Below are 24400 nucleotides of genomic sequence, written 5' to 3'. Positions count from 1 at the left end.
GACGGAGGCTGGGGGAAGCTGATGGAGGATGGGGGAGGCTGATGGAGGCTAGGGGAGGCTGACGGAGGCTGATGGAGGCTGGGGGAGGCTGATGGAGGCTAAGGCACACGTGGCCAATCTGTAAGAGGTTTAGGCTGCTCGCCCATGAGCCAGGAGGGGTGAGATCGAGAGGAGAGTCTGGCGGGGGAAGCCGTGATGAGGGCGGGATGCTTCTCTGCATCAGCCAGGCTCCAACAGAGCCAGGTGGCCTTCAACTTTCCATGTGGCTGGCTTTTAACTCTTTATCCTCCTGCCTGTGACTCCCCAGTGCTCTGATGACAGATGCATGCCCCTATGCCCAGGTCAAATAGGATACATTGATGCAAAGTTGTTTCTTTTATTAAAAATTTATTTTAAGTGGGGGTTGGTATTGGGAAGATGGCACGCATCTTTAAACCTAGCATTGGGGAGGCAGAGACAGGTGGAGCTCTGTGAGTTCGAGGTCAGCCTGGTCTACAGAGTGAGTTCCAGGGCAGCCAAAGCTATTACACAAAGAAACCCTGTCTCAAAAACCAAAAAAGGAAAGGAAAAAAAAAAGGGAAGAAAAAAACTTTTTAAACTATGCACATGTGTGTGGGTGCTGAAGCTAGAAGCATCATGATCCTGACTTTTCAAACCTCACAAGCATCAGTTTCTAAAAGAAATTTAAAAATTTTATATTATCCTCTTTAGCTAAATGATAATCTTGAACTTCTTGGATTGTTTTTTATTTTAATTTATGTGTATGTGTGTTTTGCCTACATGTGTGTCACAGTGTCCCCAGAGGCCAGAAAAGGGCATCAGACTGTCATGTGCTGTCCTGTGGGTGTTAGGAATCAATCCCAGTACACTACAAGAGTACACCTCTCAACTCCTGAGCCATTTGTCTAACCCCAAGAATGCTTTTATAAAATTAATTAATTAATTAATTAATTTATTCATTCATTCATGTATTTCATGTATATGAGAGCTCTGTCTTCATGCAGAACAGAAGCAGCAATCAGATCCCATCACAAATGCTTGTGAGCCACCATGGGAGCCAGACTCTGTAAAAGCAGGAGCTGCTCTTCGCGATAAGCCGTCTCTCCAACCCTGCCCACTTCTGTTTATGTTAATAACCTTTGTATAAACCTAAACTGACTTCAAAATAAAAGGTGAAGAGCACCAAAATTGGGGCTGGAGAGGTGGCTCAGTGGTTAAGAACACTGATTTGCTCTTCCAGAGGTCCTGAGTTCAATTCCTAGCAACCACACGATGGCTCACAACCATCTGTAATTGGATCTATCTGGTGCCCTCTGCTAGGTGTCTGAAGATAGCTACAGTGTACTCACATACATAAAATAAATAAATAAATCTTTAAAAAAAAAAAAAAGAGAGAGTACCAAAATTAGATAAGAGACGGAAAGCAACAACAAAACCCATTTCAACTCCCATCCTGCGGAGCCTCACCCCGGCTGCGGGGCCTCACCCCGGCTGCGGACCGTATCTTTACTGATAAAATCTACCACACTGGGGCTGGTTCCCAGCATCCACACCGTGGCTTATAACTACCTATGACTCCAGTTTACAGAGACCCTCTTTCTGTTGTGAATACATAGTGCACATCCATGCACAACAAACAAAATAAGTGAAGCAAAAATGACCATATGGACTCCTAGACTCTGGTGTGGAGAGAAAAGCTCTGACAGTGCTGCAAGACTCCAGGACTCTTTGCTGGGGCTCCAAACCAGTCCGTGCCTCTCTGGCTTCCCTGACGTTAGCCCTCTTGCTCCTATCTGATTGTGAGACAGGCCCGGGGAACTCAGAGCATCAAGTCAGGACAGTGTGCTACAAATAAGGACTGGGAAGGCAGAGTGTGCGAGCCAGAGGCAAGAAGAACATCCCCGTGACCTCAGGGCCAGCCTGGTGTATGTGAGGAGTTGCAGGCCAGCCAGGACAGGCAGGAATGAAGGAGGGACAGAAGGACAGTAAGGTGAGAAATAAAGGAAAGTGGGGGTCCATGGAGCCACATCCCTACAGCATCCTCCACACCACTGGGTTGACCAAGCCTCTGAGCCCCGCAGGTCCCCGGCTTTGTTTCCACTCACCGCTTCTCATACAAGAGGTTGGCCACCATGCTCATGAGGGTGTAAGGCTTGATCTGCCGACCTTCCTTCAGCTCATACAGGTTCAGTCGGAACTTGAGACGCTGGGCACTGGGGAAGGAGAAACAGAGGGGGAATCATTGCTAAAAGTCCTCTAGTCTTCAACCTGTGGCAGTCAGGAGTAACACAAGGAGACATGATTTCCATCCTGCCAAGGAATGCTCGAGCAGGTGCTCGCTGATGAGAAGGTGCCTACGAAGGACGACCTTGTGTCCCCTAGGCCACCTCAGAGTTCTGGGATAGACCCTGCATAGAACCAACCAAAGCCACACCAACTGAGCAAAACAGCGCTTCCCAAGACACGGGAACAAAGAGTCTTGGGGGTGAAGGTGAATTTCATTTCATCTCTTACAGTGAAGGAAACCAAGGTTTAACGAATCAGGAGTTGCTGTGCACACGAAGTAGACAAACCTAGTGAGAAGATTTGGCGGTAGGCCACAGTGAAGGAGGGCTGCCAGAGTGGCTGAGCAAGCCTGGGGCCCTCTGTATTCTGGAGGCTCTGCCCGATGCCTGACAAGCTTCCCTCCTGTCTCTTTGTCTCTTCTGATGTTACCACCTGCTGCTGCTGAGGCCTCCTGCTCCCGGAAATCCTAACACAACCTTTCCCCTTCCCTCCTCCCCTCCCCCCTTCTCCTCATCTTCTGGTTGTTGTTATTTTATTTAGAGTGTGTGCACACACACACTTGCAACACATTGTACATGTGTAGGTCAGAGAGAAACTTGTAGGGAGTCAGGACTCTCACCATCTTTTTTTTCCCCCCCGAGACAGGGTTTCTCTGTATAGCCCTGGCTGTCCTGGAACTCACTCAGTAGACCAGGCTGGCCTTGAACTCAGAAATCCGCCTGCCTCTGCCTCCCAAGTGCTGGGATTAAAGGTGTGTGCCACCACCGCCTGGTGACTCTCACCATCTTGATTCCAAGGACTGAACTCAGGCCATCAGGCTTGGCCACAAGCACTTTTACCCACTAAGCCATATTTGCCTTCCCTTTCCTCTCTGAACTTTTCTGAGTTCTCCCCAAACCCCTACTAGAAATAAATGCTCAGTTTTTTACGTGCAGCCCACAAGTCCTCCCCCCTCCCTCTAGACTCTGCTCCCCTAGATCCAACACATCATCAGGGCCCCTCCAGACTTAAGGTATAACTTCAGAACCCTACCCCTTTGAGGGGCTTGTCTTAGCTCCTCAAAACTGGCACTAACAAGATTACCATCTGTCACAGTCCTAACTGCTGGATTTCAGTCACAACATGCTCACAATAAGAACTGTCAGGGAAATGTCACAGCCGTGCACTAGACTACATGTTAGTGTGTCCCCTCCGTAACCATAAAGACTGGTTCCAGGATCCCCCATGGATCCAAAGCCCAGCAGGGCCAGTTTCCTACATGAAATGGCATTATTTCTAAATCACTTTAAAAAAAAATTATTTTATGTGTATGAGTGCTTTAACTGTATGTACACCTGCAGGCCAGAAGAGGGCATTAGATCCCATGACAGATGGTTGTGAGCCACCATGTGGTTGCTGGGAAATGAACTTATTTAGCCAGTGCTCTTAACTGTGTTTTTTTTTGTTGTTGTTTGTTTTGTTTTGTTTTTTTCGAGACAAGGTTTCTCTGTGTAGCCCTGGCTGTCCTGGAACTCACTCTGTAGACCAGGCTGGCCTCGAACTTAGAAATCGCCTGCCTCTGCCTCCCAAGTGCTGGGATTAAAGGCATGCACCACCACCGCCTGGCTAGAATAAATCTTTAACAACATATCATATGCTTAAGCATTCAAAATCCTGGTTTCAATATTTAGTACAAGGGCTAGGAGTCAGGGGAAGACTGGACTCTTGACCTCAATGCTCAGAGAGTCAATGAATGAATCTTTCTTTGGCAACTCATAGCATCCCATCCTTGCAACAGTGAGATGGGTCGGCGGGTAATAAGGCCTACACTAAGCCTGAGCATTTCAATGCCTGGGACTCACATGATGGAAAGGCAAAACCAACTGCTGCAAGCTGTCCTCTGACCTCCACACACATGCTGTGGAACCTGGGCATACAAACACAATAAAATAGTAATAACAAATGTAGAGGCTGGAGAGGTGGCTCAGTAACTAAGAGCACTGATTGTTCTTCCAGAGGACCTGCGTTTTATTCCCAGCACCCACACAACATCTCACAACCACCTGCAACTCAAGCTGGGGCATGAGGGTTGTGTGGCGGGAGGTCCAACAACCTCTTCTGGCCTCTGCAGGCATTGCACACATGTGGTGCACAGACACACATACACATCAAATAAAAATAAGTAAAATAATAATCAATGAATTTTGTTGTTAAAGGTCCCACATTCACTTTCCCACCACCAACCACACCAGTCGGAACTGACACACTAAGGCCACCACAGATAACAACCCATTTCCCCCCTCAGACTCTCCAGTCACTCAAATCACATAACCACTGTCAACTAGGTAAGTTAAATGGGTAGTTAAAACCCACCAGCTCATCATCATGGTTAGTGATCACCTTGTATGTCTGCTTGGCCAGCCACCTACTGGTTTAGGGAGTGCCCACGGATCTTTCGCTTTAGAAAGACCTACACTGGGATCCTGGCTGACATTCATTACTGTATATCTTTTTTTGTTTGTTTGTTTGTTTGTTTTTTTCAAGATAGGGTTTCTCTGAGTAGCCTTGGCTGTCCTGGAACTCACTCTGTAGACCAGGATGGCCTCGAACTCAGAAACCCGCCTGCCTCTGTCTTCCAAGTGCTCGGATTATAGGCATGTGCCACCACCGCCCGGCCATTACTGTGCATCTTGAACCAAAGACTCTCAAGTTTTTTCAATTGCAGAGTGAGACAGCTTGGCGGTAATATTGAGACGGTGATTAAGGGACTCCCTAACTAAAATGCTTCTTCCCATAGAGCCTAGCACAGAGTAATGCAGAAAACATAGGTTAGGACCCAACTCTGTACCGCTGCGGTGTTCAGCTGAGTCTCACACTCAACCGTGGCTTTTGGTAGATGGTTGACATCAGGCTGCACAAGAAGAGACCTGGGGGAAGGTGGGGCTGGTGAAGTGTAGGACACTTACACTGTCTGGACGTCAGTGGCCAGGCCGGCCAGGCCTATGTAGAGCCTGTCACCCATGGGAAAGATCTTCTGGAAGTCCGTGGTCACCATCTGGGCCTGGATTCCGAAACGCCTGTCTGCAGCGATGGCCACACAGTTCTTTCCCTTCATGGCCATGACGGCCCCTCCATTATAGGACATAATAGACTGGGGGCAAACAAATCAAGGGGCTCAGTTCGTGGAGCTAAGTGCGACCATAACCTTCAGCTCAGTCCCGGACCCCAAAGCTCATATACCCGTCCCCTCCACTCCGGAGGCGCCAGGACGCCAGGAGCTCCAGTCCTGAGATGGGCCCGGCGGGGCACCCAGGAACCGCACTCATCCGCATGTGCAATCAACTCGCCACCAGGCTCTCCCCGTCCCGAACCCAAGCCTTACTCGTCCATGCTTTCAGTTCCCATCTCAGACTCCTTTCCTTATTCCCCAATCTCACCATGATTGCGCTGTAGATGAAGCCCGATCTCCACTGCGTTGCCTGCAAACCGGCTCTGGCTTTCTCAGGGCCAACGCTCTTGCGAAGTCCTCCTCCATTGGCTGGCAGGCCGACTCGGACTGACTAGTTAGGCTTTCTATTGGACACTCATCCCGTCAGTCACAAATATGCATAGTTTGGTTGAGACACCAAAACGGAGGTCTGAAAAGCGGAAAGTGAAAAGTCACTGTGAATGCGGAAGAGCCTACGGTCCGGGGCATGTTGGGATCTTGGCGGACCTGGAGTCCGGGCTGTCCCATTTAGGGGCGGAGTTTGCGACACGTGGGCTTGGGACCGAGCCTTGTAGAGCTGGTGCTGTAGCGGAGTAGGTAACCTGGCGCTTACTGGAGGTGCTGTAGGAGTTAGGCATTTTACTCAAGCTAGCGGACTTCATGTATTCATTCACAAATCCTTACTGTTTCCCGGATTTTTGCAAGTGCCAGTTTACCTATCGGCACCGAGTATACCCAAGGCGCCCATTCTTTGCAGAATGGGAAGACCGCCCCGAGGGTTGGTGCTGAGAGGGTTCAATTCCAGAATGGAACTTTGTTTTTTTTTTTTTGCGGGAGTGAGCTACAGGTTGTTCAGCGTTTGGAGTCCCTCACCCCCAATCCCTGCTGGCCGACAGACGTAGCCCTAAGTCTCTGTTCACTCTACAAAGGAACGTTCTGTGCCCCATCCAGGACACTGACTGAGGATAGCCTAGGCCAACGGCTCCTGGGAAACCCAGGTGGGACGTGTGCGTCCCTCGCCTTCCCCTCCGGAGCACAACCCCCGTTTCCCTCGCCACAGCCACGATTCGCTGTTCTTCGAGATCGGATTTTGTTTCGCTGGATTTCTAAGCTACCGTAACGGCTTGCGTTTTGACTGGTCTTGCGCCATATCGTGCTCACTCCTATTGACTCAGCTCTCTGCCCAGCAGACAACTGTCACCGTCTCTGTGGCGCAATCGGTTAGCGCGTTCGGCTGTTAACCGAAAGGTTGGTGGTTCGAGCCCACCCAGGGACGGTTTGTAATTTTGAGTCTTTTTTAAAGTCGCAAATGCTCAAAAGCCACATTCGGCACCGATGTGCCAGAAACAGTAATTGTGATACACCAACCCAGATGGTCACTCTATTTAGAAATTCGTTTGTGGTCAGTGAACGGATCTATCCCCAACGCCTCCCCACAACCTCTCACCATTCTTTCTCCCAATCAGGATGACAGATAGCCAAAGCCAGGCTTCTGTCTCACTGCCCTGTTGAACAATGCAATTTTCCTTGGATTAAGAATAAACGTTGCTGTGGAGGCTGCACAGTTTTTCATTGTCGGCATCAGTGGACGATATCAACTTGAAAGAGGACATCTGCCCCGATGGATGGAAACAGTCAGGAAAGAAAAACCACAGGAACAAAGTGAGGGATAAATGAGCGGAAGGAGGAAGAACCTAGCTGTGATCTACAGAGAAAGGCAGACCATGAGGGGACCTGAGCCAGACAGTGCAGAAGATGGGGAAATTAATACGGAGATCAACAAAGGGTATATCGTTTGCAGGAGGGAGAGGTGTACAAAGGACACAGAAGTAAAACTGCACACAGGCCAGGAGGAAAAACTCTAATTATTGCCACCATTTAAAAGGGATCTTCTCCTTTGTATAGCTCTAGTATCCGATGGAAACATATGCCCATGGGTCCTCACCTTGAAGTCCTGGCTCTCTGGGAACCTCTGTGGGAACCTCTAATTTCTGACTGATCGTGCTCGCCACATGTGGCGATCAGCTAGAGGACTGGGTAAGCTATAAACCTGGTGGAAAATAAGGGCTCTTGGTGTTTGCAGAGCACATTGGAGAAGGTGGGCAGGAGGAGGTTGTTTGTGCAAGGGACTCTTTCCATCAGTTCTCTAAACGTTTGGCTCAAAGGAAGTCTCTTCTGGACTCCCTCTTCTTTTGCAGATGGGGCACAAGCCTAGAGGACCACCTGGCACTTCAAACACAAACGGAGAGGGTCTTTACAGGTTTATTGCCCTCACTGGCCCTGCTGGGTGTCAAAGCCCAGCTTACCTACTGTCCCTAAAAAAGTGCTTGATGTTGGCACCCGCCAGGTGCTTCCAGGTGGTTCATGGAATAAAGCCTGAAAGAGCACTTTCGATGTTAGGACAGTTGAGTCAGGGGTTAGCAATATCCCAGCATAGATGATTTATTGGAGTTTTAGTGAGTGGTGGGTCTTCAGTGTGCCCCAGCGGTTTACTTGGAACTGGAACTTCATAATTGTTTGAGGAGCAAATGGATACCCACCCCGATAAGCAAAGGTAGTCAGGCGCAGCACTTGGCTCCCTGTTGCGGTACCCTTCGCGTTGAGCACGTGTTTACTATAGCAGAGTTCAAGATGCCGGACATATGGGCCCTGATGACAGTGGGCGTGTCTAACTCAAGACCCCTTTCCACAGAAGCCTGTGAGCTCGTGGTACCTGATGAAGGGATGAAGGGACTGGGAAGCCAGTGGCCGGTCCTCCCGGGGCCTCTTCCGCTCCCACTTGGACCACCGGGTCTAAGCTGGTATCTCTTGCCTTTCCTCTACACCGTCATTCGATTATGCGGGCTGAGAGCTGAAACTGGTGGGGTCACTGAACGGACAGCCTTCACAGGGCTCCTGATAAGCCGACCAGTGTAGGGAAGCACTCATTTCGGGACTGCTTTAGGCTTGGAATAAGGAGAGGAGGCAGGCTCGACCAAGATTCGTTCCTTAGTCGAGCCAACCCACCGTCCAGGCGCGCTTAAAGGAGTTTCAGGCCGGATAATCGAGCTCTTTGGAGGGACAATCACAGTGGCCACCCCCCAATAAATCATAAGTAACGAATCAGCGAAATCGAGAGACCTATCGAGGTCCACGGTTCTTGTGGTAACGCAGAATCGATTCGCTTCCTTGGCGCCGTCTCTTCCAGCTCTCCTTCCTACTCTGCCCGGGGCCCGGGGCCGCTGGGGACCGGAGAACGAGCGCTGGGTGGAGCCGAGGGCGACAGTCGGAGTGGGCTGGCACCAGCCACCTTCGCGCTCGCCGGCCCCTCCGCGGCCGCGAGGGAGGCGCACCGGCGGCGAAAAGGCGCGCGTCCTGTCTCGACTCCTCGCTTCTTCCTACTGCGTCGGGGCCTCTCGAATTCGGCTAGTTATTGTGTCTCTGGCTCGGCGCCCGAGTTCGTGTCTCGGGCTGCTCTCCCCGCCCCGGACAGCGTTCCATTCTTCTCCGCCCGAGCACGCTGAGCGCGCCAGCCTCGGCCACAGCCAAGCCCCGCGGCCACCCTGGGCTTCCCGCGAGGTGCGACGACCCCGAACCGGTGGGGGGGGGCGGTGAGGGCACGCTCGGGGTCACACACGCACTTAGCAATCCCAAGGGATTCAGCTGGAGTAAGTGAACCTCTCTCGGACGCGTGGCCGGCGGCGTGTCCCCCGCCCAAGCGCCCTTTGGTAGCGGCGACGCACCGAGTGCCGCGAGACACATTTCCGCCCAGTCTGCATCTCACCATTTTCCAAGCTCCCCAGCTAGGGTAGGGATCTCAGGGTCGGTGGGAGGGGGGGAGAACACACTTATTTTAGGTAGAGGAGGTGGTTTCATGACGGAAGGTAACACAATAGGGCCTTTCCTCCCGGTCCAAGGGATCGGCTTGGATAAGAGGTGGCCTCCTCTTGGTTTGGGGGAAGCCCAGCGCAAGGCGGTGGGGAGCAGCTGAGCTAGCCTCTCCCCCTCCTCTTTCCCTCTCTGCAAACATCCTGAAGGAATGAGGTCACGTGGGTGAGTAGTGGGCGGGACCTACTCTTGTCTGGAGGAAAAAAGCCATTTTGTCCCCCCCCCTCCGCTACGGCCCCTCCCCTCCCCTCTGGTCCCCTCCCCTCCCCACTCTCCCTCCCACCCCAAGCTGCTCTTACAAACTCCTTTCTTACCATAGGTTTCTCCCCTCCCGCCGACCGAGCGATCGACAGGGCTGTGGTCCCCCTCCCCTCCCTTCCCTCCCTCCCTCCCATCCCCCCCTCCCCGAGACCCACCGGACCCCGAAGCCAGGTAAGCGGACGCCGACTCCCGCTTGCCTCCTTGCTACCTCGTAAGCTCTAGGGCTGGCGACCCGGACCCGTTCACCTTTCCCCGCAGACCCCAGTGGGCTCCCGGAGCCCCGGCCTGGCCTGCCGCTTGTGTCCCCTTCCCGCCCCGCCAGCCGCTGTCCAAGCTCGCCCCGTCCGCCTTTCTTTCTCCCGTTCCCGGTCTCTCTCTCTCTCTTTTTTTTTTCCTTTCCTCCCTTCCAAGATGGCCGAAGTGGATTCCCCCTCTTAACGATTTGGAGTCTCCCTCGACCACCTCCTCTTTGTGCAGCAGCCCCCTGCTAAGACCCTGCTTGCGAGGTATCGAGGGGGAGGGTCCGGGCGGCCACGAGGGCTTTGGGGACAGACGCTTAGGGTGGGTCTCGTCCCCCGACCCGAGTATCTCCACAAGCTGGAGCAGACTGTGGCTCTGGCCGATCAGCCCACTTCGAGTTGGGCAAGGGTCGCCCCCCGAGTGGGCACTGAGCGTGGTAGACGCGCGAGGACTTGAGGCCCGGACGAAGGGGACTTGGCTCTCTGGTGGCCGAGGGAGGGCGCTCTAACTGCTGGGGTCCGCATCTTGGGCACCTCCCCCAGAGGTCCCTTTCGTCCCGGTGCGAGGCGCCCCGCCCCCTCCCTGATCCACCTCGGCCGAGCTTTTTCCCTACCTCCCTCCTGGGGCCCCACCAAACTTTAGCTCTAGGGAGGGAAGGAGTGGCCACTCGGTCACTGGGGTGCCTGATCCTTTGACCTAGGCTTTACTGGGAAGCACGGGCGGAGGGGGAAGAACGGGAGCGAGGAGAGATTTAGCATGCTCTGTCTTTTCATTAGTGGGCAAGGGGGTCTGATGAGCTGGCCCTTCTGCCACAGGAGGCGAAAGGGGAAGCGGCTACTCTTTTCTCCCTGAGCTCTGCCGTTGCTGGCTCTGAAAGCGGGGGAACCCTGGGCCTGCAGACACCCCGCGCCCTTCCCGTCTCCCAGGGGCGTCTAGGCAAGCCCCCTACTCTTTCATCCCTCACTTCCCGTGTCTGTCCAAAATTGCTCTGGTTGCTTGATCGAGAAGGGTGTATGTATGTGTGAATTTAAAGATGTTTAAGTATGTACAGGTGTTACCTAGACTTGTCCCTGCTTCTTTGTCTCTCGTAGCCCCCAGCCGAGCTCCCGCCATCCCCCATGCTGCCTCAATCTCTCTTGGTCTCTCTCTCTCGCTCGCTCTCGCTGAGGGAGGGGCTTCTCTTAGTCAGCTCTCACAGTCCTGGGCCTCCCTCTCTGCACTTCTTGCAGTGGTGCTGTTCCCGAAACTCATGACCAACCCCACCCCCCACCCCCAACATACACAAATCCCTGCTCCAAGGTGTTATTACTGTAATCGGAGGAGTATAAAGCCAGCTCTGTTGTAGCATTTTGGTAGAGAGGTTTCCCCAGGGGTTCCGCTGGTTTGAGGTTGGGGCTTGCGCACTTAGAACTGTGTTTGGCATGAGGCAGGAAACAGCCTCCAGGATCCAATCCGGCTGTCGCCTGATCCTCTTCAAGTTGAAGTATTGGGAAGTGAGCAGGGAAGGGGGAACTAACACCCTGAAGGTTGATGGAGCGGTTGCCATGGGAATGGAGAGAGCCTGAAGTGGAAGAGGTTGCATGTTATACAGGTCAGATGCCAACTGTAGCCCCCCCTGGCCTCTGGCCCCACCGCGCAGTTGGGGGACCGAACTGTCTTTGTTGCTGGAAGACTTAAATTATACTTTGCCCTGAGAGGACTCGAGGTTCATAGAAGGTTAATGTCTGTGGCTCCGGTTTCAGGCAGGGATGTGATGTGATGGGGTGGGTGGAAATGACTTCTGCATCTGTGGAATAGGAGCCTGGCTCCAGCCTTGCTGTGCATGTGGTGATGTGTGTCTGGCCAAGTGTCTGTCTGGCTTATGTGTATGACCACGCTTATCTGGCTCTGGGTGCTGTGGCTATAAGAGATGAAGGGGTGTGTCTGGCTCTGGATTTGAGTATCTTGTGGTGCTGCCCTCTGTGTATAGTCTCTGTTTTTATTATTGTTGTTTTATTTATTTGGCTTTTATTCTGTTTTCGGGAACCGAGTGATAGGTAGAGGCTTCTATTTTTTTTTTTCCATGCTAAGGGCTGTACTACTGCCAAAGGTTAAGAAAAGATAAGAGATTCGATGTTCCTGTGGAGAACTCTCTGACCCATACAGAAACCCATGATGCTTGCTTGCAGAGCTGGGTTTATGACGCCGGGAGGGGAACCAATGCTAGAAATTTATGTCTACACACTGTACTCCAGCTCTCTCTGTTTTCCACTGTGCCTCAGTTTCCTCATCTATACTGAGGAGATGGTGTGAGGCGTTAATTAGCTTTTGCCTCCCATTGAGCAGGCCCACAGGATGGGCTTCCTGCCCTTCTAAGCAGTTGCCTTCCGTCCTTCTACCTGCTCAGCTCTTCAGCTGAGTCCCAGCATTGCCCGCCTGTTTTTCTGAGTGACCTTGGGCAAGCCAACATCTAAGTTTTCTCATCTGTGAGTTGAGAAAACTCCACAACACGCTTTCAAAGATCACGTCCACCTCCGCTAGTCAAGTGTTAGGATGTGACCTTGAATGACCTCTCAGGGCCTGGGGCTTAATTGGATTTGGTGCGCCAGCGAGACAGAGGGTTGTAGCTGGTGTCCCTGGGGGCAGAAGGACCCTCTCTCTGTGGTATCAGGCTGATACCTACCAAAGAAAAGTCTAGTTTGCTGGAGAGATGTGGGATGTCTGTCAGTTGTAGGCTGGAAGCATAGGGAGAGACCGGTGAGCCCAAATGGCAAGGACTGAGTGCTAGGTGCTGACCAAGTCCCTTTCCAGCCTGGGCCCCCTGGGAAGCAGGAGCTAGAGCCAGAGAGGACTACAGACTGGGGGGGCGGGCGAGGTAGAGGGAGCTGTTGGAAGAATGTAGAAAGGACTGGGTTCTTCTCCAGCTCCACTGACACCAGACCAGTTCCAAATGGTCGCAGCCCCTTTTCTGCTTCTTGGGACCTGTGTCTTTCACTTTTTCTTCCATAGGTGCTTTGTCTCTCCCAACTGTCCCCTCCGGAGTGATGTGGTACATCATTCCTTTTCCCTGTTCTCCCCACCAGCACTCAAGTCCCTGCATCAGGAAGGAACGAACTCGGTCCTGATCCTGAGCAGGCAGATGGGGAGGGGATGCTCTAGGGATGAGGAGCTCCTGTTTACAGCCACTCTTGGCACCTGCTGACAGGGCCCTGCAGGTAACCATGGCAATCAGGTGAGGAGCCAATCAGTGCCTCTCCCCACCCCCAGCCCCACTGGTGGCTTTCTGGGGCCCCTAGGGATGGGAATGGGGAACAGGGAGGAGAAATGCTAGAAATTTATGTCTACACACTGTACTCCAGCTCGCTCTGTTTTCCACTGTGCCTCAGTTTCCTCATCTATACTGAGGAGATGGTGTGAGGCGTTAATTAGCTTTTGCCTCCCATTGAGCAGGCCCACATTTCTAGCAAATGTTCCTTGTCCCAGGGAAGACAGGGGAGACAAGGAACATTTCCGTCCGTAGCATCTCTCCTTCCCTTATGGCCCTGGGCTTAGAGAGCTGGGGGCTGCTCTGGTGTGAAACCTCTAAAATGACTGTGTGGGGCCCCTGTGGCTTCTTAGGAACCTGTATCTCTTTGCAAATGAAGTGTGTGGGTGAAGAGCACATATATTCTTTCGTGTCGTGTGTGTGTGTGTGTGTGTGTGTGTGTGTGTGTGTGTGTGTGTGTGTGTGAACGCGCTGGGTAGAGGGAATTCGCCCTAGAAGCCTGGATTTCCTGGCAGGTTCTTACTCTGATACAGTTTGTTTCTGCCTCTGTGTGTCTCTGGACACACACACAAGGCACACAAGCCCAGACAGCACGTACACACGGTGGCTGTTACACACGCTCAAAGAGACAGCCACTTGGAGTTTGTTCTATCCTCTGGATGGTTGTAATAATATTTGGGCTTCTTGCCAGAGACTGTGTTACCATGGAAACAACTAAACAGTAGAGTAGCCAGCAGCCTCTTTGAAATTGTGAAGGGGAACCCATGCAGGGAGTACCAGCTAAGGCCACCTGTAGAGGGGCAGGACCTCTGCTCCAGGTTTGCAGGTCAGGGAGCCTGGTCTCTGGGCCACCTCTGGCTGGCTTGTTCCCTTCTGTCTTTTTCCACAGCTTGGTGTCTATCCCAAGTGTGGCCTTTTGTGTAGCTCCATCTATCCCAGCCTCTGGCCAGGTGCCCTGGGGCTTTATTAGCTGTTTGGGATCTGGCCAGACTCATCCTGGGGTCTCTATAGAAACTGCAGATCCTGGCTGTGAATTTCTTGTCCTAGAAAACCCTATGTGGTAGCTTTAGAAATCTTCCTGGAAAAGGGAGAAGGGTGTGTGTTGTAAAGGAGCAGTTGGGGCTTGGCCAGTCTCTCAAGGCTCCTGGGCTTTTTGCTCTGGGAGAGAGGAAAGAGGTAGTAGCCCTCTTCAGTCCAGAGCCAGAGCCAGCTTCAAATGGATCTCCGCCTTCCAGGGCCTGCTCAGGTGCATTGGAAAGCTGGGGACAGAATGCTCCCTCTCTGCTTGGTTTTTGGCTGGTGTCTAGGAGAGCCTGTGGTCTGTCGGTGGACAGCCTATAGACAGGTGGCAACAGTCACCATGGTGGGATCCCAGTGGCTCATGAAGCAATTCTGTGTGTTCATGAGAGTGGGTTCCCAGACCATGCACCCTTGGAGGGTGTGCTGTTGGGGGGTGAGGTGGGCAACAAGGGAGGGGGTCCCAACGCAGGACAGGAGAGGTCTTTTTGCCAGGCCCTTGGATTAGCTGTAGAATACAGTGTCAAGTTGGGTCTGCAGCTCCTTCTTTATGAATTGGGACATAGGAAAACCAGCCTCACGGTTGGCCAGGAAGCCAAAGAGTCAGCAAGTGGTAGCCATGCCAGAGCTGTCTGCGTCCAGAGACAATAATGGAAGGGAGTGTCCTACGACCCGAGTGGGACAGTCAAAAGGACAGGTGGGGGGGCCTGTGTTCTAGTGCCTCTCTGAAAGGTTTCCACCTGAAGAATCTCTCATTGATGGAGTGGCGATAATTTATTCTTCATTTTGGTCTGTGAATTCAGTTGTCCACACTATTTCTCTTAGCTCTTGGTGCTTGGTAAATATCTGACCACTTGAATGGATATGGGTTGGAATCAGGAATGTTGTTAAACTTTTTTACTGCATTTTCTGTGTGTGCACGCACGCGCGTGCGCACACATGCACATGTGCAAGTAATCAAAGGACAATTTGCAGGCATTGTTTTCTTCTCTCTTGCCACTGTGTGGTTCACCAGACTTAACTCTGCCTTTACCTGCTGGGCTCTCTCACAGGTTCACAGGTCCCAGGGAGATCCTTCTTCTTCTTCTTCTTCTTCTTTTTTTTTTTTTTAAGATTTATTTATTATATATGAGTACACTGTAGTTGTCCTCAGACACTCCAGAAGAGGGCATCAGATCTCATTATGAGATGGTTGTGAGCCACCTTGTGGTTGCTGGGATTTGAACTCAGGACCTTAAGAGCAGTCAGTGCTCTTAGCCCCTGAGCCATCTCTCCAACCACCCAGGGAGATCCCTCCCCCCCACCCCCCTACTCCCTCCCTGAGACAGGGTTTCTCTGTGTAGCTCTGGCTGTCCTGGAACTCATTCTGTAGACCAGGCTGTCCTCGAACTCAGAAATCCGCCTGTCTCTGCCTCCCAAGTGGTGGGATTAAAGGTGTGTGCCACCACTGCCCAGCCAGGGAGATCTTTAAAAGCATCGATATCTTCCCTTTCCCTGTCCTCCTATATCCATCTTCAAGAGTTGGGTAGTGCTTCCTATAGTCTGACTTCAGTCTTTCCTACTGCTTCTGAGATGGTATATAACCTTGCTTCTCAAGGTGGCAGAAGCCTCCTGAGCCCCCACCACCCAATGAATACTCAGAGGGAGGGCCAGAAGCAGCCAGTCTCAAACTGGTATCCAGTTGCACATATGGAACAGGAAAAAAGAAGGAGGGGCTTTGGGCCCAGCGGGGGAGCGGTGTGGGGAAGTAGCTAAGGGTGGCTGGATGTCTGATCCCATTTCTGTTTCCCAGGGTGGCACTTCCCAGGTCTCCTCAGTCCTGACCCCCGGCATCATGCATCGGACCACACGGATTAAAATCACGGAGCTGAACCCTCACCTCATGTGTGCCCTCTGTGGGGGCTATTTCATCGATGCCACCACCATTGTGGAATGCTTACATTCCTGTGAGTTGAGTTCAGGGGTGCCCAGCTTGGGGACACTGCTTAGGGAAAATGGAGGTTATCCCTGTTGCCCTGGAGGGTGACCCTGGATCACTGAGAGATTTCAAAGAAGGGACAGTGTGTGTGTGTGTGTGTGTGTGTGTGTGTGTGTGTGTGTGTGTGTGTGTGTTGGGGGCAGCAGGGGACAGGGAGGTGTGCGGGAGGCAGTCCTGGACCCAGAAGCTGCTCATTCCTGGGACAGCATCAGCAACCTCCACTTTTCCTGATACCTCTGGCTGCAGTTTGACCCCTGTAGATTCAGGGATCACTCATTTGCACTGTCAGACGGGTTACAGGAAACCTAGGACTGGTGAGGTGTCTTCTCCGGCTGGCTCAGGGGAGCCTAGGCCTTGGTGCACCTTCTATATCAGGCAGGACACCCCTCCGGCTCATAGAGATATAGGACCCATCCTCCCCTAAGGCTAGACACGGGTGTGTGAATGCGCACTGCCCTGTTGGGCCCGGGAGCTATATTCTGGGCTACCGGGTCAAAGTGGGAAGAGAAATCTGACTGGAAGCTGACTGTCTTCTCTGTCCAAGTCTGCAAAACCTGCATCGTGCGCTACTTGGAGACCAACAAATACTGCCCCATGTGTGATGTCCAGGTCCATAAAACCCGACCACTGCTGAGCATCAGGTGGGCTTCTGTCCCCATACCCTGCCTCCCAGTGGCTTCCAGGAACCTGCATGCCTGAATGCTGGGTCTGAAGAAGGGGTACAAAGCCGATCCCTGGCTAGAGAGGTGAAGGAACTGTGGCTGCTAATGCTCCTGTACATTCTTTCCCAGATCAGACAAAACCCTCCAGGACATTGTCTACAAGTTGGTGCCTGGGCTTTTTAAAGGTATCCCGAGCCCCCTGTGTTGTCCCCGCTCACCTCCCCCCCCCAGCACCCCTTCCCCACTTTCCCAGCTGTCGCCCACTCATCCCTGCCCCCTTCCTTTAGATGAGATGAAACGGCGACGGGACTTCTATGCAGCATACCCCCTGACAGAGGGTGAGTGTATGTTCACTCTGAACACACAAGTACACTCTGGTTCCTGAAGCAACGTGACTACCTAGGGCTGCCCCAGCTGTGAATGTTCCAGCTTTGGTCCCCCCACTGTCCCTCCGACCTCCAACAGACCTCCCAGCTACAGTCCTGTCCAGAGGGGACGGGGCTCAACCTCTGAGCTACCCCACTTCCCTAGGTCCTCAGTCCCTTGCTCTATCTTTGACCAACCCCTCTGAGCTGTCTCCCTCTGCAGTCCCCAACGGCTCCAACGAGGACCGAGGCGAGGTCCTGGAACAGGAGAAGGGGGCTCTGGGTGACGACGAGATTGTCAGTCTTTCCATTGAGTTCTACGAAGGCGTCAGGCAAGTTCAACCTAGGCCTCTTTTCTACCTTGGCCCATTCTTCAAGACCCAATCAGACATACATTTGGCCCAGCAACTCCACGGTCCTTAGCTTCTTTCTTTCTCTTCTTCCAGGGACCGAGAGGAAAAGAAGAACCTCATGGAGAATGGGGATGGGGACAAGGAGAAGGTGAGTCTTGGGGCCTGTCTAGGAGTGGACTATGGGCTGAGAGCACAATGGATACACCTTCTCACTGGGGCCTCTTCCCCCACAGACAGGAGTGCGATTCCTGCGATGCCCAGCAGCCATGACCGTCATGCACCTTGCAAAGTTCCTCCGCAACAAAATGGATGTGCCTAGCAAGTACAAGGTGAATGCCGGTGCTATCTCAGACAGCCAAGCTCTGTCAATGTGTCTGATTGGTGGGCATCACATCCAGCACATAGCTGTATAGCTGGGCCTGCTGGGTAGCCTAGCCCCACTGTTGAGGATAAGATGGTCTGTAATTGTTTGAGTTGGTGTACAGAGGGCCTAGGGCCAGCGATGTTGTGCATGCAATAATGCCAGGCCTTTGATAGGGCCAAAGAACTCTAGGATACAGGCTGGTAAATCGTGTTGAGCACAGGATCCCTTGGAGGTTTCTGATGAGCTTGACTTTGCTTCTTGGGCAAGCTTCCTGGAGTCCACCTTTCAATTCACTTACCTCTGTCCCCCAAGACTCCCAACCCTGGTGGCCAGGGTGCAGCTGCCAGGTTCCATGGGTTTCATCCCCTCCCTCCCTCCCTCCAGGTGGAGATCCTTTATGAAGATGAGCCCCTGAAGGAATACTACACCTTAATGGACATTGCATACATCTACCCCTGGCGGAGGGTAAGCCTACAAGCAGGTGACAGAGGGTGGGGGCAGTCCAAGGTCCTACCTGGCCAGGTCTGGCCTTGGCCAGTGGCCATGGTGTCATGAGACACTCTCTTATGTCAGACCTCCATCCCTTGACTCTGGAGCCAGGCCTGGCCCTGGTGGCTCATCATTCCCAGGTCAACTCTAGGCCATTTTTTTGTTTAGTTGGTTAAGAGAGTCTTTTCCCTGGCTGGCCTCAAATTTGGTATGGTGTCCAGGCTGGCTTCCTTCCTCAGCCTCCCGGGTACTGAGATTACTGGCATACCTCCCACATGTCCCTTGTTTCTACCATTCAGATTTGGGGTCAGCAGTAGGGGTGGCTACAGTGGAGCGCAATGCCTTCTATAACTGCATGATCTCCACCCCCACCCCAAGTCTCTTACACTCTTTCTTCACTGGGTCTATGTCTCTTTATTTGGTTGTCTGGTTCTGTCTATTCACTCTGCAGGGCCTCTCTCTTCAAGGCTCAGACCTTCCCTTTGCTCCTGTTTGGGCCCTGGTTACGGGTATAGGGATGTGTGGCCCCTGGTTGGTCTTTCTACTCTCTCTCTGTCTCTGTCTCTGTCTCTCTCTCTCTGTCTTTCTCTTTTTCTTCCTTTTGGTTTTCAAGACAGGATTTCTCTGTATAGCCCTGGCTATCCTGGAACTCACTCTGTAGACCAGGCTGGCCTCGGACTCAGAAATCTGCCTGCCTCTGCCTCCCAAGTGCTGGGACTAAAGGCGTGCGCCACCACCGCCCGGCTGACACTCTCTTTTCTTACTGCTGGCCTCTTTCTTCTTACCACAGAATGGGCCTCTCCCCCTCAAGTACCGTGTCCAGCCAGCCTGCAAGCGGCTCACCCTGCCCACAGTGCCAACTCCCTCAGAAGGCACCAATACCAGCGGGGCGTCAGAGTGTGAGTCAGTCAGCGACAAGGCTCCCAGCCCTGCCACCCTTCCGGCCACCTCCTCCTCCTTGCCCAGCCCTGCGACCCCATCCCATGGCTCTCCCAGCTCCCATGGCCCCCCAGCCACCCATCCTACCTCCCCCACTCCACCTTCAACTGCCGCTGGGACCACCACAGCTACCAATGGGGGCACTTCGAACTGCCTGCAAACGCCATCCACCACCAGCAGGGGGCGCAAGATGACTGTTAATGGCGCTCCTTGCCCCCCTTGAGGAAAGGGACCCTCTCCTTCCTCAGCCGTCATTTTCCTCCTTTTTACTTTTTCTGGGCTCCCTTTTCCACTTTTGACTTTCCCTGGTTCCTCCCATCTTCAGAGTGGGAGGTGGGTTTTATAAATAAATCTATCTATCTATATATAAATATATATATGTACATAGGAAAAACCAAATATACATACTTATTTTCTATGGACCAACCAGATTAATTTAAATGCCACAGGAAACAAACTCGTGTGTGTGTGTGTGTGTGTGTGTGTGTGTGTGTGTGTGTGTAGGTGGATGGGTGGGGTGTCCAGGTCTAGGGGTCATTGTAGTTCACTCTGCTCTTCTGGGGGGTACCTGGTGGTCTTAGGGGCCATTGGATGTATTAACATCCCTCCTTGTGTCCCTTCTGCTTTCCAAGGTAGAGGGTACATTGGGTCCCCTAGCCTTAGCTGACTAGGGGGGTCCATCTTGGCTGTTCCCCACCCCTTCCAAGCCCCGTTGTTGAATGTTCAGAGTTGTCGAGACAGTGCCTTTTACAAGCGCAGTCTGTCCTCTGGCAGTGGGGATCAAGTGGCTGTGGAGAAGGCATCCCCTCGCCTCTTCAAGACAGTGGAAACCTTGTGCAAAGAATTCCTAGTTCTGTGCCCCCTCCCACCCGCACCCGCACCCTCCTGTGGGAGATCCTGGCCCTGGAAAGTCTATGTGTGACTTTGGCATTGTGAACACTTCATTTTCCCCTGCCCTACCCTGACCCAGGAACCCAATCTAGCAAGACTGGAGGTGACACTCACTGGGGGCCCAGAGTAGAGAGGGTTTTGAGGTGGGTAACCCCAGACAAGCACAGACTCCAGTTCTGCCAAAAGCCAACCGCCCTCTAGTCCATGTCCTCATCCCCAGCTGAGGCCAGGCAGGGATAGGACAGAGGCATCTAGAAGCACAAGAAAATAAATAAAAAAAAAAAAATGAGCTGACCCCAACTTGACTTGGTGAGCCACCTATGAGGGGCAGACCTCGCTCACCTGGCTTTCCTCAAGTGTACATAGACCTGGGGGGAGGGGGGAGGAGGACAGGGTATTGGCTTAGTGTGTGAGGTTCTGAGCCCATGGGTCTGTTGGCACCATGTCCTGAGTCTGAGGTTCTGACTGTACCCTCCTGTCCTGGGTCATTTGTATCTTGGCTTTGTAATAAATGCTGTGTACTCTTGAGCCTGTGGTTCTTTGGGATAGGGGTGGGGGGTGAGGGAAGGGAGGGGGTGGGATGGGGAGGGAGGGCGAGGAGGAGTGTCATGCTTCCCAACCTTACTGTGCTAGCTGGAGTGGATCTGAACCACCCTACTTTGGTCACCAGATACCCTCTGCCTCCACAGATCATACTCAAGCAGAAGATCCATGAGCCTTGCCAGTGACCACAGGAACAGTTAGAGGGTGGGCCTCAGTGTTTAATGACAGCTTTAGCTTTAGCTGAACCAGGGCCTGCTCTCAGCTGCCCAGCCGGAGAATACAGGTTTTTCAGGGTACAATTGCTAACAAGAAGAATGTGGACGCTACCTTCCGTGTGTGGTTCGGCATCATTGCCTTCGTGGAAGGGAAGCCTGGAAGAGGCCTGGGGTCACAGTACCCCTCAGAGTGGGGAGCCTACTTCTGCTTTCTGCACCTGCTCACTCTTGTGGGTACCGTCACAGTAAGGGGGTCGCTTCGTGGCCTTGCAGGTACATAAGGCCACTGTGTGTGTCTCTTGGACCTTGAATTTGAGTGGGGAAAGGCCGGTACGCTGGAAGAAGTGGGAGCCATCACAGAAGGGCTGGTGAGAGAGAGAGAGAGAGAGAGAGAGGTTAGGATGGGGGGAGAACTGAGCATTATCATTTCCCCGAGTCTTGCAATGTGGGGGTCACAGAAAGGCTGTCATGAGGAGAATAATGTCTCTGTACAGTGTTGCAAGCATTTCTCATTGCCAGGACAAATTGCAAGGGGAGCTGGGCCTCAGGTAGAGACAATGGTACTACCCCCAGGTAAGAAAAGGCTGGCATTTCCTCTTGTTTGGGTTTTACATTTGTAAAATTGTATGTGTGCACAAGAAGTCACAGAACAACTTGTGGGGACTTGGTTTTCTCCTTTCACCATGTGAACCCCAGTGGGGATCATGCAAATCAGTGAGACAGCATGGCAAGTGCCTTTACCCACTGAGTATTGAGCCAGCCAAGTTTTCACGTGACCCAGACCTACCTTGAACTCCAATCCTCCTGCCTCCACCTTCCAAGGGCTAGGACTATGGATGTATGTTGCTACACTCTGTTTATTGAATGCTGAAGGTAGACTCCAGGGCTTCCACGCACATCAAAGGTTTCATCCACTGGGTTATATTCACACCCTCACCCTCAGTTTTTGTTTTGTTTTGTTTTTCATTTTTAATGGCTAGGTGGATGCCCATTGGCCCATGAAAGGACATTCCTGGGGGCTGGAGAGATGGCTCAGTGGGGAAGAGCACCGACTGCTCTTCGTAAGGTCATGAGTTCAAATCCCAGCAACCACATGGTGGCTCACAACCACCCATAATGAGATCTGATGCCCTCTTCTGGTGCGTCTGAAGACAGCTACAGTGTACTTACATATAATAAATAAATAAATCTTAAAAAAAAAAAAAGAAAAAAGAAAGGACATTCCTTGCAATGTTCCTCAGGGTGGGAGAGAGTCCAGCACCCCAGTGCCTTTCCAGGGTGGGGTCAGTCTTACCTGGCTATAGGAAACAATAAGCAAGGGGGTGTCTATGACAACCTGCCCACCTGGGGTACCACTGTTAATGTAAGCACCACGTCTCTCAGGTGGTGGAAGGTTCTGAGCTCCAGTTCCAAGACACCAAGGACTTGTCTGCCTGCCTTCCTCCCTCCATGAGGCGTCTCTGCCCACGTGCCAGGCCTTGGGATGATTCTGTTCAGTCTTCCCTGATGTCCCTCCCAGGCCTCTTTCCTCTCTTTTTCACCGTGGATGTGACTTCCCCTGCCTTCCTGCTACCATATGACACCATCCCAGCGTCCTCCCAGGTGGAACCCTTCAAAGCAAAGGATGGTGAAGACTGAGGCCCAAATGGGGGGGAGGCCTTGTCAGGTGCAGAGTTCCAGGAGAGATGAACTGGTGAAAACCAGCACCCTGCCTAAAGGGCACGGGCATGTACCCACAGTCCTCTGGCTGGCATGCCCTTGAGACTGCCCCACCCTCTGGAATATCTGTTCAAAGGCCATAAAGTAAGCCTACAGAGCTGGGTTTATCATCCCAACCACAGCACGGGAAATAAGGCAGAGTTCTCTAGAAGGAAGTGTGGAGAGGCTTCAGCTTCAGCGGAGGGCTCCTGCGCAGCTGGGATGGCTGTCAGATGGCAGCAAGAAGGCAGGGAAAGTCACACCCACGGTGAAAAGAGAGGAAAGGCCTGGGAGGGGACATCAGGGAAGGCCTGGCACATGGGCAGAGATGCTGTGGAGGGAAAAAGGCAGGCAGGCAAGTCCTTGGTGTCTTGGAACCAGAGCCCAGAAGTACACACGGAGGCAGAGCTGCAAGATTAAGCCAGCCACAGAGCAGTGGCCATTCTGTGCTTCGTATGCTTCTGGGGAGGGACATGCACATTCACTGACACCGTCCCTCTCCAGGTAGTGGGGTTCCTGGCCTGTGAGCTGGCTCCTGCCACTGAGTCTCTCGAGCCAGCCAAGTTCTCACGGGACCCAGGTCAATTGTATCTTAGGTATATACAGAAAGAAGGGAAATGCAGACAGACTGAAAGTCCCCCAGGATGAACCATGCTGACCCCAAGCAAGAGGGGAGTGGAGGAGATGGGTGTATGTGTGTCATACTGCCAGGCCTAACCGTTAGCTTCTGAGATCAGGCTTGTCAGGACAGTATGGCCATAGATGTGTCACATCTAAGTGAAAGGCTACAGGAATAACTCACCTGATTCTTGCTTCGGCCACATACACACCACCTGTAGGTTTTCCCGGCAACCAGCTCCAATCTGATGGGTGTTTTCTGTGCCACCACTGGCTTGGCTGGGTCTCTGGGGAACCATCGAGCCTATAACCAGGGTGGATGAATGCCTCAGAATAATCCCAAGCCTTGGACGTACTTTTAGTTGTCAGGGTCCAGTAACTTTTCTTCAAACTCTGGGGCTTGACTTATCGGGTGGCTGTCCTCCCGTCGGCGGGAAACCTGGCTCCTTACCTTCTGCTCCCCCCCTGGTCCACCAAACCTTCCCTAGAGCCTGCTAGGAGCAAAAGTGTCCCTGTCGCTGTCTTTGACGTAGCTCTTGAGGCTTGGGGAATTGATGGGAGTTGTGCTGAGAGAAGACATGAGGTGTACTCACCAGCCAAGAGGAGATTTCCCGCCTCTGACACAGCTTCGTCAAGGCAGGCGGGCAGATGTGATTTGGAAACAGAAAAATAAAATCAGTGGCGAAGGGAAGGTGCCGGAAGCCCATCAGGGAAGGGAAAGCCCACAGGCCAAACGAGCTTGGGACTTTTTTTTTTTTTTAATGGTTGTGAAAAGGGTCAAAGAAGAGGCCCTGCGGATCTTGGCATCTACTCCGGCGCTCCCTCCGGAAAAAAGACTGCCCCGTGGGGACGCACGGCCGAGGGGTGGAGTCTGACCTAGGCCCGGGGAGGCGGGGCCGAACGGCCCGGGGTCACCAAGGAGGGGACGCTCACCCAGACGCCGCGCATGACCACAGCGTGCAGGCTCGTCCCCACGCTGCGCATGGCCGCTCTGCGCGTCGCCGCGTCCGGGTCGCCGCCCTCTCCGCTCCGCCCCCAAGGAAGACACCGCCCGGCCCCGCACAGGAGGGGCAGGACCGAGCCGCCCTGGAGCCGGCAGGTGCCGCCCTGGCCCTACACAGTCCAAGGCAGTGTGGGGATCTATCACTCTGCAGGGCTCGGATGTGTGCATCTTCACTCTTCA

General features: G+C 52.9%; 3 protein-coding genes and 1 non-coding gene across 7 annotated transcripts in view; 2 read left to right on the top strand and 2 right to left on the bottom strand.

The window, feature by feature from the left end:
- The window catches only part of Psmb3 (proteasome 20S subunit beta 3), a 10547-nt gene extending 4710 nt beyond the window's left edge, over window positions 1-5837 (bottom strand). The window contains exons 1-3 of the mRNA XM_031353701.1: window positions 5703-5837; window positions 5232-5416; window positions 2106-2213 (exon numbers count right to left, since the gene is read on the bottom strand). Of these exons, the coding sequence (XP_031209561.1) occupies window positions 2106-2213; window positions 5232-5416; window positions 5703-5705 (296 nt within the window). The 5' untranslated portion in view covers window positions 5706-5837. The remainder of the gene's footprint in view (window positions 1-2105; window positions 2214-5231; window positions 5417-5702) is intronic.
- Window positions 5838-6675: 838 nt separating this feature from the next.
- On the top strand, window positions 6676-6749 carry Trnan-guu. The gene has a single exon. It is a non-coding gene; the product is annotated as a tRNA-Asn (tRNA).
- A 2034-nt stretch (window positions 6750-8783) lies between these two features.
- Pcgf2 (polycomb group ring finger 2) lies at window positions 8784-20671 on the top strand. 3 transcript variants are annotated; one of them, XM_031352685.1, is made up of 11 exons: window positions 8784-9031; window positions 9660-9772; window positions 15895-16048; window positions 16625-16721; window positions 16872-16927; window positions 17030-17080; window positions 17331-17439; window positions 17554-17608; window positions 17694-17789; window positions 18209-18289; window positions 19104-20671. In XM_031352685.1, the coding sequence occupies exons 3-11, from the start codon at window positions 15937-15939 to the stop codon at window positions 19473-19475; spliced, it is 1029 nt and encodes a 342-aa protein (XP_031208545.1). In that variant the 5' UTR covers window positions 8784-9031; window positions 9660-9772; window positions 15895-15936; the 3' UTR covers window positions 19476-20671. The 3 variants fall into 3 exon arrangements, with proteins under 3 accessions (XP_031208545.1, XP_031208547.1, XP_031208544.1); XM_031352687.1 differs by lacking the exon at window positions 8784-9031 and adding an exon at window positions 10013-10107 and having other exon boundaries at window positions 9604-9772; XM_031352684.1 differs by lacking the exon at window positions 8784-9031 and having other exon boundaries at window positions 9604-9772.
- A 212-nt stretch (window positions 20672-20883) lies between these two features.
- Cisd3 (CDGSH iron sulfur domain 3) lies at window positions 20884-24248 on the bottom strand. Of its 2 annotated transcripts, XM_031352689.1 has the most exons (4): window positions 24151-24248; window positions 23811-23843; window positions 23402-23521; window positions 20884-21266 (listed from the first exon to the last, which is right to left on the bottom strand). In XM_031352689.1, the coding sequence occupies exons 1-4, from the start codon at window positions 24199-24201 to the stop codon at window positions 21087-21089; spliced, it is 384 nt and encodes a 127-aa protein (XP_031208549.1). In that variant the 5' UTR covers window positions 24202-24248; the 3' UTR covers window positions 20884-21086. The 2 variants fall into 2 exon arrangements, with proteins under 2 accessions (XP_031208549.1, XP_031208548.1); XM_031352688.1 differs by lacking the exon at window positions 24151-24248 and having other exon boundaries at window positions 23811-24137.
- Between the last annotated feature and the right edge of the window lie 152 nt (window positions 24249-24400).

The sequence above is a fragment of the Mastomys coucha genome, unplaced genomic scaffold (genome assembly GCF_008632895.1).
Source record: "Mastomys coucha isolate ucsf_1 unplaced genomic scaffold, UCSF_Mcou_1 pScaffold5, whole genome shotgun sequence".
NCBI lineage: Eukaryota > Metazoa > Chordata > Mammalia > Rodentia > Muridae > Mastomys > Mastomys coucha.
This window is presented reverse-complemented; position numbering and strand designations above follow the sequence as displayed.